The 17,659-nt window shown below is 47.2% G+C and overlaps 7 protein-coding genes across 7 annotated transcripts; 3 read left to right on the forward strand and 4 right to left on the reverse strand.

Moving 5' to 3' along the window:
• The first annotated feature begins 2,116 nt into the window (after positions 1-2,116).
• Positions 2,117-4,240, forward strand: K441DRAFT_603424 (glycosyltransferase family 4 protein). Its single transcript, XM_067645303.1, has 4 exons — positions 2,117-2,541; positions 2,600-2,735; positions 2,783-3,776; positions 3,863-4,240. The coding sequence occupies exons 1-4, from the start codon at positions 2,228-2,230 to the stop codon at positions 4,060-4,062; spliced, it is 1,644 nt and encodes a 547-aa protein (XP_067508657.1). The 5' UTR covers positions 2,117-2,227; the 3' UTR covers positions 4,063-4,240.
• A 139-nt stretch (positions 4,241-4,379) lies between these two features.
• K441DRAFT_653640 (uncharacterized protein) lies at positions 4,380-5,491 on the reverse strand. The gene is made up of 3 exons (XM_067647561.1): positions 5,162-5,491; positions 4,946-5,088; positions 4,380-4,856 (listed from the first exon to the last, which is right to left on the reverse strand). The coding sequence occupies exons 1-3, from the start codon at positions 5,251-5,253 to the stop codon at positions 4,531-4,533; spliced, it is 561 nt and encodes a 186-aa protein (XP_067508658.1). The 5' UTR covers positions 5,254-5,491; the 3' UTR covers positions 4,380-4,530.
• Positions 5,492-5,933: 442 nt separating this feature from the next.
• On the reverse strand, positions 5,934-9,814 carry K441DRAFT_259987 (dDENN domain-containing protein). The gene is made up of 6 exons (XM_067640816.1): positions 9,048-9,814; positions 6,864-8,954; positions 6,556-6,813; positions 6,378-6,500; positions 6,216-6,320; positions 5,934-6,158 (listed from the first exon to the last, which is right to left on the reverse strand). Exons 1-6 carry the CDS (start codon positions 9,649-9,651, stop codon positions 6,016-6,018), a joined length of 3,324 nt encoding a protein of 1,107 aa, XP_067508659.1. The 5' UTR covers positions 9,652-9,814; the 3' UTR covers positions 5,934-6,015.
• Positions 9,815-11,572: 1,758 nt separating this feature from the next.
• On the reverse strand, positions 11,573-13,039 carry K441DRAFT_733717 (uncharacterized protein; the record flags this gene model as incomplete). Its single annotated transcript, XM_067654262.1, has 3 exons — positions 11,573-12,152; positions 12,218-12,856; positions 12,905-13,039. The coding sequence occupies 3 exons, from the start codon at positions 13,037-13,039 to the stop codon at positions 11,865-11,867; spliced, it is 1,062 nt and encodes a 353-aa protein (XP_067508660.1). The 3' UTR covers positions 11,573-11,864.
• Positions 13,040-13,158: 119 nt separating this feature from the next.
• Positions 13,159-13,832, forward strand: K441DRAFT_541429 (SET domain-containing protein; the record flags this gene model as incomplete). Its single annotated transcript, XM_067642646.1, has 4 exons — positions 13,159-13,240; positions 13,297-13,423; positions 13,497-13,672; positions 13,729-13,832. The coding sequence occupies 4 exons, from the start codon at positions 13,159-13,161 to the stop codon at positions 13,830-13,832; spliced, it is 489 nt and encodes a 162-aa protein (XP_067508661.1).
• Positions 13,833-14,062: 230 nt separating this feature from the next.
• On the reverse strand, positions 14,063-15,956 carry K441DRAFT_703136 (uncharacterized protein; the record flags this gene model as incomplete). The annotated part of the gene is made up of 8 exons (XM_067653454.1): positions 15,670-15,956; positions 15,528-15,609; positions 15,442-15,466; positions 15,109-15,387; positions 14,820-15,055; positions 14,554-14,767; positions 14,321-14,506; positions 14,063-14,260 (listed from the first exon to the last, which is right to left on the reverse strand). The coding sequence occupies exons 1-8, from the start codon at positions 15,884-15,886 to the stop codon at positions 14,063-14,065; spliced, it is 1,437 nt and encodes a 478-aa protein (XP_067508662.1). The 5' UTR covers positions 15,887-15,956.
• Positions 15,957-16,155: 199 nt separating this feature from the next.
• Positions 16,156-16,670, forward strand: K441DRAFT_540996 (ribosomal protein P1; the record flags this gene model as incomplete). Its single annotated transcript, XM_067642622.1, has 4 exons — positions 16,156-16,224; positions 16,276-16,353; positions 16,411-16,555; positions 16,624-16,670. The coding sequence occupies 4 exons, from the start codon at positions 16,156-16,158 to the stop codon at positions 16,668-16,670; spliced, it is 339 nt and encodes a 112-aa protein (XP_067508663.1).
• Positions 16,671-17,659: the final 989 nt, after the last annotated feature.

Here is a 17,659-nt window from a genome sequence, read left to right on the forward strand (position 1 = left end):
ATAACCTTAAAGCCTTATATAACCTTAATCGGTAATAGTAAATAAGGAAAGTAATTAATTAAGCCTACTATAAAGGCTATAGAAGTTAAAGAAGAGGAGGATAATAGAGCGGGTAAGGCTAGCGTAGGCAGGAGAAATCTAAATCGCAACTACACTAAACCTAATTAGGTAATTAGTCTATAGCCAGCAGAACATTAAAGAGCCTAGCTTTTAATAGATCTTAGTAGGTTTAAGGCTTTACGCAATTTATAAATTTTGGTGTTGGGGAATGTCACGGAGCGCGGACAATGGCTACAAAGCGTATGTATTCGGGGAGTCTACAAGACGTTGCGCGATCGATCGTAAGGGTCGAGGGCGTAAGGAGGTGATATACCCTCGCGTAGCTGACATAAGCTGTACGCGAGGTGTACGCGAGAGCACGGGGTTCTCCTATGGAGGCCCCTGCGGTCGGGTTCCGTGACAGGGAATGTAATTAACTACCCCCTACCTAATTAGTTTCTACTACCTATAGACTATATCCATAACGTGGAAAGGCCTTTAAATACACTTATAAATTACAGCGTAACCTAGTTTAGATAGAATCTAATAGTATTATAGTGGTTTAGGGGGGTAGTTAAATTTAATCTCTAGAGCCTTATAAAATCTCGTTAGAAAATTAAGATTTTATATAATTATGCTCCACCAGATAAACAATTATAATATTAAGGATATATTATTACTTATTTTATGCCTAAAATTAATAAGATTATATATTAGTCCTTATTTATAACCATTAACTGCACTATACTTCCTAAATTAACTCGTAGAAACAGCTAAAATCTACTGAAAAGCTTCGTTAAAAAGCTTTATATAGCTTCAAATCTATTCCGGAATAAAGCAATTAATCCGGAATGAAGCAGCTCAAAGCGATACACGATTTGTTCCTCTTTGAGGACGATCTGTTCCGGAATGAGGCAGAAATATTCCGGAATAAGCCGTGTACCGGTATTGGGCAGAACAAAGGACGACGTAAACGTGGAGAAGCTCGAGGTGCTCATTCTCTCTTACCTTAGCTTTAACGTCCTTAGAAAAGACCCTCCTGCGGTAGATGTTCTCTTTCTTATACTTATATTTAGGACCTATCTTGCGCTTAATCTTCTTTGTCGTTTAAGTCCTAATTCTAGCGTAAAACTCGTCCGTAAAGACTACGTCATCCTAATTCTTAGAGTGAGGCTGTTAGCGACTTAGTTAATCGAGGCACGAGCACGGCAAGAAGGATGCATGCAAGCCTGTACGATTGGATTGTTTATCAACGAAGATCTAAAGCTAAGGAAAAAGAAAGAAGAGGACAATTAGCGCCTCTTGAAGTTTTATACGATTTTTCGAGCTACGTGACCGTAATTTGCCAGTACCGTAACAGAGGCCGTACAGCAAGCAACTTGTCCTTCTAATCTAATCTACTATCCGCTTGTTTATCCGTAAGCTCCCGCTCCACCTTATATACCGCGTTAATTATCCCTTCGTCTACCTTATAAGCCCTCTGCACTATTTATGGCTCCACGTCCTAAAATTTAGAGGCTTTAATATATATTATTTTTAGTAAAGTAACGCCCGTGGATTCGGCAAGGTCGGGCTATGGCTGGCCTTTGTCGTTAAGGGTAGTAGTAGGGTTATTGAGGTAGGAAGCAACGGCAGCTATATCGGATCGTTTGAGAGCTCTCTTACATCCGCAAGGATTGGGGCTAAGGTCTTCTTGGTTATAGAGTTTTCTTAGCTGTTTCAAGGTAAGGATTCTTATCTATAATTAAGGCGGGACCTTTATAACCGCCCCTATTATCTCTTAATTAATTAGGAGGCCGCTAAAAAGCTTCCCCTATAAAATACCGCACCGTTAAGGCGTAGTAAAGAACCCGGAGTCCGTAAAAAGCTCCTACGGCGGTGTATAAGGGCGCGCGACTAATTTACGTACTTTAACTACCTTATAAGAAGGCATTGTGAGGTGTGAGAGTGGTAATAAGTCTTGTTTACATTAAAATAGTGTAAATAGACTGCGCTCGCTTAGTGGGCGCACGGATGAATATCGGCCACCTTTTTCTCCGGCTGAGAGCCTTCCGTCATCAGCCCGAGCGCGGTGAGCAGCGGCAGTCGATGACATGCAGGAACAGACTGTCATCAACTTGCAAGAATTACACAGCTATCCCATGGCGATCATTTCTTTGGCATCTTGATACCCTTGGTGTCTTCAAAAATGAGCGTATCTTTTCTTTTACTCTCCGTCCTCGTTTCCATTATCGTGTCATGCATTTTTCTTCCAAAAATTCTATCCTCTCTCGGAGAGAGCATCGGGTACTATCTTCGTCGAACCTCGCGTACTAGGAGGGAGCTTTTGTTGGCCCGGGTGGCCTCTGAGCAGCGAAGTTACTCTTCTGAGAACATCGAAACTCGATCTGCAGAGGACGATGACTGGGAAGAAATTGAGGGCTACGCCGCGGGCACTGCTGCGAATGGAGGAAAGGCAGACCAAGATTGGAAAGGTATCGTGGGCTTCTTTCATCCTTTCTGGTAAGCAGCAACGCTTTAATCCTTGCTCTACATATGAGCCTGACATGAATTATGCTAGCAATGCTGGTGGAGGTGGAGAACGTGTTCTTTGGGCTGCTATACGAGCAACTCAAAAGCGCTGGCCAGACGCTGTCTGCGTGGTCTACACTGGAGACCACGACGTGGACAAAGCAGCTATTTTAAAACGCGTAAAGGTAATTACCACTGCCTTAGATATATTCTTAAATGCTTATAACTATAGGACCGGTTTAATATCCAACTCCATCCTCCAACCATCCACTTCCTCTACCTCTCTACCAGGCACTATGTCCTTAGCAGCACATGGCCGCATTTTACCCTCCTGGGACAATCTCTGGGCTCTCTTATTCTTGCCTATGACGCATTTATGCTCCTAGTCCCTGACATCTTTATTGACACAATGGGCTACGCCTTCGCGCTAGCACTTTCACACTTCTTTTTCCCTTCGGTCCCTACCGGTGCCTACGTTCATTATCCCACAATATCCACCGACATGCTGGAATCGCTCTCGGCCGGAGGACAAGGTGTGAACGCTGGAGCAGGCGAAGGATGGAAGGGCGTTGTAAAACGGCAATACTGGCACTTATTCGCAAAACTGTACTGCATAGTAGGCAGTACCATTGATGTCGTCATGACCAATTCCTCCTGGACTCAGGCACACATTCAATCACTCTGGGGCCCGTCTCGCAAAAGACGCACGCCGAATGCCGACGCAGACATTGACGTTGTGTTCCCACCAGTTGCAGTGGAAGAGCTAGAATCTGCCATCGAAATATCCGACACGAGCGGGAGCAGGCGTGGGCCATACCTCTTATACATTGCTCAATTCCGGCCGGAAAAGAACCACCAATTAATTCTTGAGGCCTTTGCTGACTTGTTAGCGTCCAACAACGGCTTTCCCTCTTTCCCGAACGAGTCCCCTAAACTCGTGCTCGTCGGCTCAGTTAGGGATAGCGATGACGCCACGCGTGTGTACAACCTGCGTCTATTAGCACACGAGCTGAAAATCAAAGAAAGTGTCGAGTTCGTCTGCGACGCCACGTGGCCGCAGGTCCTTGGCTGGCTAAGACGCGCCAGCGTCGGCGTAAATGGCATGTGGAATGAGCACTTCGGCATTGGCGTGGTGGAGTATCAAGCTGCGGGACTTATCAGTGTAGTGAACGACTCCGGCGGTCCAAAGCTTGACATAGTAGTAGACATAGATGGGGAGCCGACAGGTATATTGCCCTATCCGCCTCCCATGATCTTCGTTCGAACATTGCTCCATTTTCACAGTTGGCAACACTAACATTTAATCACATAGGATTTCATGCAAGTACCGTTTCAGAGTACTCAAAAGCATTTGCAAAATCCCTCTCGTTCTCTCCTGCCGAAACATTTGCGATACGAACCCGTGCCCGAAAATCAGCTCTCCGTTTCACGGATCGAGGGTTTGCAGAGAAGTGGATTAAGCATATGGAGAGACTGGTGAATTTGCAGATAGAGAAGGCGTCAGAGACATAAAACAATGAATTTAACGTTGAATGAATTACTAATGTATCTTTAGTATGGAGGTGGTAGGGGTCCGATACTGATATAATGCATGATACCACCCTGCTAAATACCAACCATCTTATTTTAGCATCCTTCGATTCCTGGCCAATATCAACGGCACATATATCCATCGTTCTTTTATAACGGGGCCACTTCACATGCACACACAGCGGATTAACATGCTAAAATCTTGGATGATGATAATTAGAGCTCACGAAACTAATTGTAGCAGACAGGCAGGAAAGACCACGCCGCCGCAGCCTCCAAGGCCGCGTCTAAGCCCAAAAAGCCAGCCCAGATATGCCTACAGGATAACAGAATAGCCAATGTGCTATTTTACAAACCTCGCTTCCCGCACCATCATCTATAGCCACCTGGAAGCCCTCTCACCAATCCCCATCACATCCCCAATATCCAGACTGGACACGCTACGTTTCCTTACATAGCAGCAAACAGCCCACCAACTACGACAGCGACAGCAGCGAGCCGGCCCATTTCATTCTTGCCGGCCGCCCCGGTGCTAAGAACTAGGGCCCCGGTGCCGGTTGCCGTGCCGGATGTGACAACACCAGTAGGGCCGGAGACAGCGGTGGTGGTGATAGCGGCAGTCTTGGTGCACGAGCACGACGAGTCAAACGAGGCAGTAGTGTAGACGAGGACACTGGTCGAGGCGTGAGCGGTTGTGAGCGGTATGCTAGAGTTCATACTGGCGATGCCGGAGGATTTAGCGGACAGGGTTCCTGAAGCGGAAGGAGCGGCGGAGGCTGTGGACTGGTCAGCATGATTACTTGCGAATGTGGCTGTAGTGGTGGTGGTAGTGATGGGAGAGGTTCGGAGGGTGGATGACACGTACAAACAGTAACACCGACGCCCTTGCACACGCTCGCGAAGTCGCTCAGCGCTTGTTGAGTGTTGTCGCCGCAGTAGCTGACGATGGTGGGCTCCATCTTTGAGCTCTTACAGATGTTGCTAATCTTAGATGGGTCATCCTGGGTGCTAAAACAAAGTAAGTTCATATTAAGTCGAGAATGTTTGTTTGATCAAAGAATGTCGGAACCGCCCAACGTACTTGATAGCGGCCAGCAGACAAGCCGGTGGAGTAGCTGTGGCCAATTTGGCAATTGCGAAGAAAGCAAGAACAAATGCGGACTTGGAGAACATGTTGAGAGCTGTAGATAGATTGAAATTCGTGATTCGATCGAAGATACGAGTTGAAGAAGGGTATAGGATAGTTATCGGTGTCGTGTGGACGTGGTCAGGTAGGCAGTCGCAAGTTATCTGTAAAGAGTGACAGAGAAAGAAGAAGTATATTGCAAATGAAAAAGAAGAATGAGTGTGCAGTCGTTTCGAAACGCTATAAGATGGAGGAGCGAAGGGAACCTGGCGATGTTGGTTTAGGGGATGCCATCCTGCCAAGCCCATCCGTGCTTGCGGGTGCGCTAAATTTTAGTCAGGTATGGACCGTTTCATGCATTCACCACACCAGCCATTAACATGTATAAATCATCAAATCGAACAGGCTGAGAGGATATTTCATTATACAGTACTGTCTTCTAAGGAGCATGTCTCCTGAGCCCTGCTCTAGTTAGACGAGAAATTTCCGGGATGTGACGCAGAGTCACTTCGCCAGCGACATTACAAAAGCTGTACAAAATCGTGTCTTTTTGCGGAATCCAAATGCAGCGCGATACATCAGATATGTGACCGCATTTCTTCATCCCGATAGAACCAATGCACACCAAATTACCGCCCCATCGCATTCAAAATGCAAATATCCAAGGACGAAGCCCGTCTATCCAAATGTACTCCTTAAAGCTCCGGCGCTTAAAATATACAGTATTAGAAAAGACAGAGTGTGGGGCAAAGAGAAGGCGCGCTGCTAGAGCTTCCGGATTGCGGATAGCCTTATCCTCAGCCTACAATCTAGGAAGGTGGTGTCTTTGGTTGAGAATTCGGCCCGAGCATAGAGGGTATGGGTTTTCGACGTGCTTTTGCTTGTGGAATACGCGGTACTCCTTGTATCACACGTGGTTCTTTCATAAGAGTTGGGTCCAATTTTGCCGGAACTAATTGCCATATCAGTAAACATGTACTCAGCTGGGATGAATGTCATGAGAGCTCACTTCTGCTCACGACTTGTCTATAGTCTCCAGGAAAGCGAGCATTCGGTGGCGTTGCTGCTGCTGAGCGCCATAGATGATCCGTCGTGTCAGAGAGAAAGTCGGTACCTTGATAGTTCTTAGTTATGATCGAAAGCAGCCTAGACACAATATTGCAGGACTCACTAGACTTGTGGAATATCGATGTGCGACTGCGGTTCTTCTTAGAAAGAATGATTTGATCGAAGAGCTTGATAGATGGATCATCGGACCTTTTGCTTTCTCGCTCATGGATGAACTCATTGAAGCCTGAAAATACCGTCAGCTAAGAATTCCTATACTACAAGCATTTGGCGCGGCTCACCTTGAGTCTGGTGCAACATGCTCATATATTCTGCATTTTCACGAGGCATGCTTCCTAAGAAACCGTCCATATTGAACCTATATATCAGTCCAGACTTCTTTTGGTCTCCTGTAGCTGGATGCAGATAACGGCGATAAGTGTAGAGAAGACTAGCAAAACAGCGGACAAAAGCTGCTTGGACTTGGTCAGGGCGGAATGCAGTCGGACACACGACACAAATTTGAGAGGCGCATCGACCGTGAGCGCAGACATTGCAGCCTTAGAAGATGTCAGACAATTGAAACGTTAGGGGAAACCTTATTACTTACCAGTGCACCTATAGATTCCTTCGTCCGACTTCTCATCACATACCGAGCATGAGGTTTTCTCATCATGCAGCCTCCATTGTAAGCAGTGACCTTCAACCCATCGAACCGTCTCAGTATTACGAACAGGTTGCACGAGGAATCCAGGCATGATTGTTGAAGCCGCTAACGTGGACTGCGCATAAACTGATGGAGCGTACGAGGATGGCGCGCGTATCTCGTTACTCAAACTTGATGTCGAAGTGCTAGGAGCATGGCCAAGGAAAGATTGACTCGGACGTTTGAGTGTTGGTACCCTTTCGAATCCAAACTGTTTGTATCTATTAGGAGGAAATTTTGCCGAATTATCACTTGAACCTACCGACGAGCTCCTGCGCGACGATGTTTCGAAATGTCCAGATCGTTTCTCGCGAAGATTCGCCTGTAGCGCGAAACCAGAGTCGCTTCGTGAAATCGGTGTAGTAGGTACTGGTGGGAAGACGGTGGAGATGGGAGAAAGCTTAGGACTAGGAGGGGAGCCGGTCTTGATTGTAGATGCAGTAGAGGGTCTGTCATTACCGCGACTTTGATCGTTCCTTGACTGGAGGAAAGCATTGAAAACTAGCGGTGGCGGGCCTGGACCCACGACAGTCCCAAAAGACGCAGAGTTGAGCCCAGCATATGTCGCGAGAGTAGATGGAGGCGGTTTATGTATAAATATGGACGGATTCTCAGAAGAAAACCCATCAAAAGGGTACGCCTCTTGCGCATATACTGGAGGCCCGACAGGGACACCGTATCTATTGTGGTGAGGAGCCGACAGTTGTAATAAGGAAACAAGTTTCCTCCGCTGTTGTCGAGGAAGAGTCATAGGTGGAACATAAGATTCGATTGTGTCCTGATCAAGATCGACCAGGACAAAGTCGTCGTCCGGCAGCTCAACCGATTCATACCGCTTGTCTATACCAACAATATAGGGACAAGGTGCCTCCAGAGCCTGGATGAGACGAGCAGGGAGTACAGGTATGAAAACACCGGCCCATTTAAACGGATATAGGAGGTTGGCTAATGCTGCGCTGACGAGATGAAGCATGGCGGTGTGCGAAGATCTAAGGATGATCCTGGCCTCCGAAAGAACGCACTCGAACAAAGTGACGATATTTGGAATCGAGAGGGACCTGAAAAGAGCGTAGAGATCAGTGTTACGAGATCCTGGAAGCTCGTTGACAGCCTCCTTCCGCGCATACATGCGAAGCTCTCGCACCGCAATCTCCACTTGAGTAATTGAAGTCATAGGACTCAAAGCTTCGGCGCAGAGGTTGACGACGTATCGTTCGAGAGGCTGCCACATTCCTATTCTGGGTGAGCTTGGTGGCACTCTCAAGACGCCACCGTTTGTCATGGGTACTACGACCGCCTTCAACCACTCTTTCCAGAAACTTGTAAGAGCGCCATCTCTCCCAAGAACGCCATAGGCGCGAGGAATCCACAAGCCAGTCTCTCCGTCCGTCAATCCATCTATCTTGGAAGCTGCACCATGTCTGACTGGTCGTAGGAGATCTGTCATCAGTCCAATTTTCTCCTCAACATTGCTGATATCGTCTTCCAAATTTTCCCTTTCCTCGGACCCGGATGCCACTGTAGGAAGTTTCGCTAGAAGTCGGGATAACTTTGCCCTCTCTCCTGCCAATCGCTCCCCGAGGCTACTCGCTAACTCCCTCTGCTCGCCAGTCATATTAGCTCTCCTCCATTCCTCGCATTGGCGTTCAAGTCCTTCGGCAGCCTTGGGGTTCAAAGGTAGCCATGTAATCAAGCATATGCCGTGAAGCTTAGAGTTGTCGCCGTTAGTCATAGCGAATCCATGCCAGGTTGCCTTGGGGCGTTCATCGGACGAAACGACATTGACGTCGTTTGGAAAAGCAAACATTGGGACATAATCTGGGAATGGATTTCTACGCTTTAGCTCGTCGACCATATTCTTTGGTGGGTAGCGATCCAGAAGTACAGGCTCATATGTCCGCTTCAGAGGATGCATGTTTGGTGCTGGCTGGAAAGGCTGAGGAGCAGGAATTACTGAATTATATCCACTCAGTCTCTTGGAAGTTCGGATTGAAGCTGGCGAGATATTAGCAAATCAAATAATAAATTCATCTCATAGCCCATTCGACATTCTGATACTCTGAGTGGCAGATGGAATATTGTACATACCTTGTCGTGCCATTGAAGGCTGTCGTTTGAGGCTGCTCATGGTTGAGATACGCCTCCGTATGCTCCCAACGCTAGATCTAAGATTTCCCACATCCTCATTCACAATTCTTTGGGGTTTTGGACGCGGTTTCGGCGGCCGGCTTTGCTGTGGAGTCACCTCGGTACTGAATTGTATCTCCTCCAAGAACGTCTCGCGCTCCGACGCGAATGTTCGCAACGCCTGTTCGAAGTCGGCATCACTGAGACCAGATCCTCCTACTTGGATGCCTTTTATTGTAGTGCTACTTCTGTTGCTTGCAGTATTTTTGTGATCTGGCCCAATAGTGCTGCCGACAGACTTGCGAGGTTCGAAGCTTAGCCTTGCTGATCTACGTTGTGTGCTATCTCCATTGGAAAGGCCTTCAGAGGAAATTGGTCGAATACTAGACTCCGTCTCCAGTGCTTTATCCTCTTCAATTATGGCATCCACGTCTACCGGGGGCGCGACAACACCATTCGGCTGCGCTCGATCATCATAAACCTGGGAGGACTCGATTCCGGAGATAAAGAAATAGTCGGCCAGTGGGATGGAGGAATTGTCGGTGGAGGAAGCGATTGGAGCCATGATAAGTCGTCAAAGCATAAGATACGGCAAAAGCAAAGTAACGAGCGGCGGTGCCAAAAGCACGACGGATGTGATTGAGCGTGTTTCTTTGCGAGATTAACTCATTAGAACTAGAAAACCGCTCAACGGTGTTTGTGCTGCAACGATGGTTATGCACGGAGCTTTCTTGTGCGACAGTAACAGGCCGGCAACAGACAATGCTAACCGTATCGCAATAATCCTGGGCGAGCTGGGGATTAGTGAGGAGGTGTAGAAGCTTTCGACAGATGGGAAAGTGAAAGGCCCTACCTCGGAGGTATAAAATCCCAAGCCAGTAGAAAAGCCTGTAGAGAGCCTGTCCCTGGGTGTGGTGCGCAAGCCTGGGAACGTCGACAGCGCGGGTCCCTGGAGTTGAATGGGTCGAATGGAACGCGGTCTCCCTTGTCCTTATCACAGTCCTGCACGCAGCGAAACACTGGGGCAAGCATCCACTTTCGCACGCAAGATCATGCAAGACAGTTGCAAGATCATTGCCCGTTGCAACATGTTTCTGCAGGGGACACGTCGATGCTTGACAGCTTCCCGCTCTGTTCATCGCTGGTCCTCGCTGGTCGCATACCGCGCGAACCCTCCCAAAGCGCACCCTTTTACGAACAAGGTTCGCTCAGGGCGCTGAGGGGCTTGAGGGCGCTTCTCACGCTTTTTTGGCCGACCAGCTGCCAAACTGGGCCCAGGAGGCGCCCAAAGCAGTGCGCCATATCGCCTTCAGTTGCCCGCTATGCCCCAAACAGTATCGTACCTGGCCGATATTCGTAGCTAGCGTTGATCTTTTTCTTCCTCAGTCTCAGGGGAGCATCATCAGCGCTACCACGACCCCATACTAGGGGACGGCGGTCGAACGCACCAGCCAATGGATATTAAACACCAATTGTATCAATTTGCACGCGACCACGATGGTGGTGTGCATTCAATTTATAGGGTAGCAGATAGAGTCTTCGCAGCAGCGGGAGCTGAAGCAGGTAAAAAAAATGGGGAGGGGGATGCTGGCATGGCATTCGAACGACCTGTCAACTTCGTAGAACTGCTGCTATCCGATCGCCAGAGTCCTACACAAGGCACCCTGCCGCCTGTCTCCACCGTATACTCACTAATATCCATGTCTAGCCGGGAAATGAAACGTAGACTCCGAAGAGCAATTTTCTCTCTAGTTGGCATTCACTATTCAAGCATCTCTCTTTCAATATCACCATCAGATTACAGTATGAGACATGGAAGTGAGGGAACGGCAGCCACAACTCAAATTACCTGGGGCAATACCCTGCAATTGCGCTAGTGCTGCAGGAACTTGATATCCAGGAAAAGACTTTTAACGCTTGGCAGTCATATACTTAGAACTGAGCTATCCTCAAAATGATTTTTGCGGTGTGGTCGAAGCGACTTTACCGTTTCTCCATAACCGCCTTTCTCCCTCCTGCATGTATACAAATTTCGAATCCTCGCAGAGTTTGAGCCAAATATCAAACCAGCCAGCAACTTGTTCCCGCATCCTTGGTACACGGTGATCTGGCTGACGTCATTCGGCTACAGTAAAAACTCTTTAGTACGATATCTAACTACAATACACTCTGCATTACGATCCACATCTCTTAATCAAATCATTTTTGGTGTATTTTACGATAAACTGACCTCTAATGATATCATTAAGTTCCTGCTACCAAAATCGATATAACCAGAAGAAAATTTGTATAGGAGGGAAGCTATTTGAGGTAGATACCCTACGCCCTTTTCGGACACTTGATGACGTGTCAGCCTCCTTTTTCCTGCTATTTAGCCCAATACGTGACTTTATGTATAACAATACCATCGGAATAACGATACGCTTGCCCGTGCAACCCGTATCGTACTAATTAGTTTTTACTGTACCTGCAGCCCGTGCTGCAAGATGAAAGCTAATCGGGCTATTGACGCAATCAATCTTCCGTCATTTTGACCAGCAACACTACTGGTGCGGACTGCGTCCGTCGCCCTCTGGTGCGACACCAGACGAAGTGCCGGGTCTCTTGGCTTTGTGCGACATCAAACCGGGTCAATTCAGGCGTCCATTGATCCGACAAAAGTGCTGGTTTGGAAATATGTGAATTTAAAGGACACGAATATTTCAGATTGTCTCTAGCAATCAATGATATGGCCGTGTTGCATCGAGGGAACAAGCACGAGACGCCTGCAATATTCGGTCATCGTCGACTTGTTAACCATCCGGTGCTCAAGGACCCGCGATCACCCAGGGCACTTCGCCATTGGATCGAAAGTTGGCCCAATACTTTCCTCGTGTCGCCTGGCGGGAGTCTTCCAGCATTATCACTAGCCTCATCAACACCATCTTGCTGCTCAAGAAGAAATGCGACCTGAATGACATCGCGAGGGTTCAATATAGGTGAATGTATAGACTCAGCACCAGGTGCATGCAAGTCCCAATTGAGCGACTTTGACTTGAACGGTGGCTTTGGGTTGACATTTACGGCCTAGAGAACACCCACCGTCAGTAAATAGAATTAGACGCAGAATGATTATAAATGATTATACGTACTTCTAAAGATACTGCACTCTCCCCCATATTCTCAAGCTGAGCTTCAAGGGCATATCTAGACAGTCCTACCCGCGATGGTAAGTCTCCCGTTTTGGTTCGTACACTCAGCAGTTGCTGTGCCACAAACTGGTACAGCTTCCTGAAACTTCGAACTCGCCCACTGGCAGCTTTTCCCTCTCCAGCCAACTGCGTCTCTGTATATGTGACAGTAACCGCCAGTATATGAGTTCCTTCCTCCTTGAGCTCAAATCGCAGGATCTTTTGCAGTGATTCGCCAGGGCTCGGGGAAGCTTGCCCCTCATCCTCCTCAGGTCCAGCCAAATCTAGAGCAACACCAGCTGGTGTGGAGGGAGTCTGCATGTCCGCAGCAATCCTTACACCGCTTATGCTGCGTGTATAGTCCGTTTCTTCCAGCTCATTATTAGCGCAAAGAGTGCATGAGAAGTTCTCTCCGACATAAGCACTGCCGAATGCTTCAGGAAGGTTGAGGACTGGACTAATAATAAACTGGTCATCGATGTCGTCGGAGGGATAGCTTAGAGATGCTTTAGGAGATATTCCCAGGTCGGTCGAGCGAGGTAAAGGGTACTGATAAGCCAGTGACGGTCGAGATAGGCTTCGCACGACACAATATCTCAGCTAGGGCGGTTACCAAAGCTAGGCCTCATGATAGATGTACAAACTCACCGAAGCACCTTCAGACTGACCATATGAGGGCTCTTCAAGCCCTCGCCTGCTGACTGTGTTCGCTGGTGGGACATTGCAGCAATCTGCAATCCGGGCAGATTGAAGCGTGCAAGAATCCCCCGAGATGCAGGTCATTATGGGAAAGCAAAAACTCCCTAATTTCTGTATGGCCTGTGCGTCAAAGTCTCCCACATTTCGTTTTGAAATAAGCAAGAGATCAAACACCCTTACAATTATCCGTTCACTTCCGTAAAATGGGAATTATAGATGAGGAAAGCCGCATCTTGCTACTTCGCTGTGCGGATTTGGTAATAGTATCCAACACTCCCAAGGGTTGTGTTACAACTCGTAACGTCACACAGCTCTCTTCTGTTCTTCTAACACATTTACAGGTCGTGGCGTATTTGCAGCAAAAGATATCCCAGCGAGGACGGTATTAGACGTCTGCCCAGTCTTAGTTTTAGGCATGGAGGAGAACGAACAGCATATCAAGCATACGTCCTTATATCATTACACATAGTAAGTAATATTTAACTTTCGAACATATTCACCGTTCATATCATTTCCTCGGCACTAACGGCATCAATTACAGTAATTGGCCACAAAAAGAACAAAATGGTGGCACCAAAGTGGCTCAGGCCGTGATATTTGGGCTTGGGTCTATGTTTAACCATGCAATGGATCAAAATGTTGGCTGGGAACGAGATACAGACCGCCTGCTAGTCACGTATAGATCTCTCCGAGATATATCAGCCGGGGAAGAGCTCTGTAAGTGTTCCCATCTTCTACCAATTATATAACTAGTTCTAAGTATATCTGCCTAGGTATTTCTTATGGACCTCGCTTGACATTCAAGGATGCGGGTGTTGCAGAATCCCTTACAGAAGGAGACGGTTTAGAACAGTTAAATAGAATACAGCTTGATTAAAAGCCAGCTTCCACTTATAAGTACAAGGGGGATTTTCTGACCGGCAAGTGAATCCATGCTCGTCAAAGTCAACACTTAAAGCCCCAACCCAAGCAATTGCCAAGGTAGAGGAAGAAACCTATGCTTGGTCAAATTGCCACCCCAGGCGGAACATAAAAGATTTGAGAAGTAAAAGAAAATACAGAGTAACCTGAGGCCAAGGCGCCTTGCCGTTGCCCCCACCACTTCCATTATGCTGCAATACCATGGTCTTTCGTATCATGCTCATCCTCACTTTCGTTTGATTCGTTCTCCTCGGCTTCATTTCGTAAATCGTAGGCAAGCTCAAAACACTCCTCGAGAAGTTGGGTTATGCTACCCTGGCCATCCGGAATATCGTCTCCAATCATAAATTTTCCGTCTTTCCTCATGTTATCGATAGAATTTAGCTAGATTTTGGTAAGCGTAAATTTCTCACGATGAGGGGGAGGGGGGGTGTAGCTGTAAACCTTCATGCTGTATGGATACAACTCCCGTGGAGAGGAAACCCCTCCCGATTGTTTGACCTCTATGAGGCACCTCCGCAAAGTTGTCAACTGATTGTAGATTGGTAGTAGGGCTTCGGAGACCGGCTCGGACGTTATTATTAGATGGTAGATGAGAGCATAACTCTTCCGCAGGAGATACAGCAATGTCTGAAATGAAATCAGCGAAGGCAGTCGAGAAATGCTTCGAATCTTACCCTCTGGGCGTGAAGATCTGCGGAAGCACCGTTGGAGTCAAGGAAGTTTCCATCAACTCGAGCCTCATCAATCCGATCTAGTTGTCGTTGATAGCCGTACAGGTCTGTCTCTCTCAGTGACCATGCCTGTGTGAGTAATAATTTCTCAAGCTTATTCCGAACATCAAGAAGTTTATCGTAAGTATCTCGGAATCTCTCGTCAATCTTGCCTTGCCTAAGTTAACGGTGTCAGTAGTCGTATTAAGAAATCTAACAGTGTTGCTTACTTCTTTTTTATAATTTCGACCCATAAGAAGCATCTTTGAAGCAGTGTTTCAATGAGATTCTTAGCTTCAGGTGCTGGAGTTGGATGATTTATTGAGATCTTCAACTTTTCCGTCATCTCCGCTATTTGTTCTTCCATAGTGCCACTACTCTCATATGCAGCGATACCGTATGCACCGAGGCTAGCTTGCAACTCCTTAAGCTGCTCGAGGAAGTCATTGACCTCCGCGGTTGGAAACTAACCTTCAGTGTTAGCAATGTATGAAATCTGTAAGTTCTCTAGCTCCATACCTTTGATCTGGTATTACATGCAGATAGAGACCTAAGAATAGAAACCAGTTTGTCGTACTTGGGCCGTAACTCCGGAGTGAGGTGGGAGAGAGATAGTTCTAGTTCCGATAAAATTGACTGGCAGACTTCAATTCGTGCATCGAGCAAAGTCAAGAGGTGAGGGCTATAACTGTCTTTTCCCCGTTCGCAATAGTCTCTGCATTCCTGGAGTCGGCCACTGATCGACTCCAGGTCTTTAGGAGAAAAGAAGGCTGCCTCCTTGAGATGGTCAAGTAGACGCTAGGAGCTATGAGTATGCAGGCCATCTCAGAGGATGTTCTGGGCATATCTCACCTTCATCGTCGATATGGCCGAATATCTGGAATCAAATCTGATTAGAAAACGAGAGAACACCAAAAGAACTATAATTTTCAGCGTACACAGCAGGAGCCTCGTGGTTTTTTCCTATTGTTAAGAACGAGAGCGATATGAGCTGAAAGCAATCATCCAGTACCGTATCCACTGTTCAATGACCGAGGCTATCAGCAAGAGTCTCTGAGGGGTTGAATCATGAAACCACACCTCTGTTCTGCTCATGGCGCTTATTTGTCCGTAGTTCATTAAGTATAACTACTTGCTCGATAATTTGATTGTACAAGTCGATTACATCTTGCGATTTGACATAAGTTGACTTGTCCTGTTGCAATAGCTCCAAATTAGTGCGGATAGCGAGTAACTTGTCAAGAATCGGCTGTTCCCGCGAATCTAGCGGTATTCGCACGACAGGAGAGTCAGTCATAGCTAGCTGGACGTCGAAAACTTGAATCTGGCTGGTGTGTTGCTGGAATATGCGTCCTACTGAATCTGGTCTCGAGACTTTCTAAGAGAGAACTGACGTCGATCCCCGTCCGCGGGGCTCTCACGTGCCAGCGACGTTCTCGCCTAATTTAGCCCCGACATTCCGACCTCCCACAAAACACTCCGCCAAAAAACGAGCCGCCATCTCAACTCTTCGACGACAGTTAATTCCGTTTTCGACACCCCATCATCCCTCTTCATACAGTCGAGATGTCTACCTCCGAGCTCGCAACCTCCTATGCGGCCCTCATTCTCGCCGATGACGGCGTTGATATCACCGTACGCAACAGCGCAAAACTTTGAGATAGACATATTGCTGATTCCTCGCAGGCCGACAAGCTCCAAACACTCATCAAGGCCGCAAATATTGACGATGTTGAGCCGATATGGGCAACTCTGTTTGCGAAGGTGCGCTCTTAGCTGCTATAATTGGGACCAGAATATCCAAATCTGATACACTACTAGGCGCTTGAGGGCAAAGATGTCAAGGACCTCCTACTAAACGTTGGCTCTGGCGGAGGTGCGGCTGCTGCTGCATCAAGCGGCGGCGCTGCTGCTGGTGGCGCGACGGAAGCCGCAGCAGAGGAGAAGGTGGAGGAGAAGGAAGAGGGTACGCTCATCCTAATTGAAGAATTGTGATTCCGAGGCTGCATATCCACTAACATTTCCGCTCTACAGAGAAGGAGGAGTCAGACGAAGACATGGGTTTCGGTCTTTTCGACTAAACTTCTCCTGTCACTATTTGAGTTTGCATTTTGCCTTGGTCGGCGTCTCGTCATTGCAGCGGATTAGCTGTCGATTTCAATACATCTCCCATACCCTCGGCGAAATACCTGGTCACTTCAAGTTTTGTGACTCCACTTTGCTCTGTATAATCTACCACAGCTAAAGGTTCGGAAAGGGCATACGAGGAAATGCGATGGATACGACCTCCTGAATGAAAGAGTCAAAAAGTGACGTTCCTAAATGCAGTAATGAAAAGTGAACTGATTGGAATAGCAAACCCCAAACTTAACTTTTGACTCTTTTAACCTTGAATACACCGAAATGAGATTGAGAGATAGCTTGCCAAGCTTCCATCTCCATTCTCTGTCACTCTAAGCTTTGCTAGCCCATCACCTACCTTCCCTCCATAACACGCCGGCTTCGGAAAGATATTCTGTGGAGTTTTCGTAAAGGTCTTCGGTGACCTTACAGAGCTCTACAGCTATGCGAACACACCCCTCTCATTTAGGGCATTTGATAAAGTACTCAGGGATGCTTCACGCTAGTCAACACTAGTGTATACCATTCTTACCAGGTTTAGACGCTTCTTGCAGGATTTGACGTTATGTTTAACGGGGGCATGTGTGATACAGCTGTGTAGTGTAACTCTTATTAAATTATACATGGCAGAATTTTTACACTCTAAGATTCTTCAAACATGTACCAGTAGTTATGACAGGAGATAACGCAAAATATTGGCAAAATATTGGCAAAATATTGAGATATTTTTGACATGCATAATGATAGGCATGAACTCCTTCCAGGGTGAGAAATCTTCTAATCAGAATCGGTGTTTGGTAAGATCCATCAATGGCGCCGGTTATGCGAATGAATTCATGAGGATCCATCAGAACAGATTCCTTGAAAAATCCAAAGCGAGATCATCCAATTCTAATTGAATCCATCTATGTATGCAAGGAAGTTGATCGTCCAAGATCGAGTGGTGAGG

This window comes from Cenococcum geophilum, assembly GCF_001692895.1.
Source record: "Cenococcum geophilum 1.58 unplaced genomic scaffold K441scaffold_5, whole genome shotgun sequence".
Taxonomy (NCBI): Eukaryota; Fungi; Ascomycota; class Dothideomycetes; order Gloniales; family Gloniaceae; genus Cenococcum; species Cenococcum geophilum.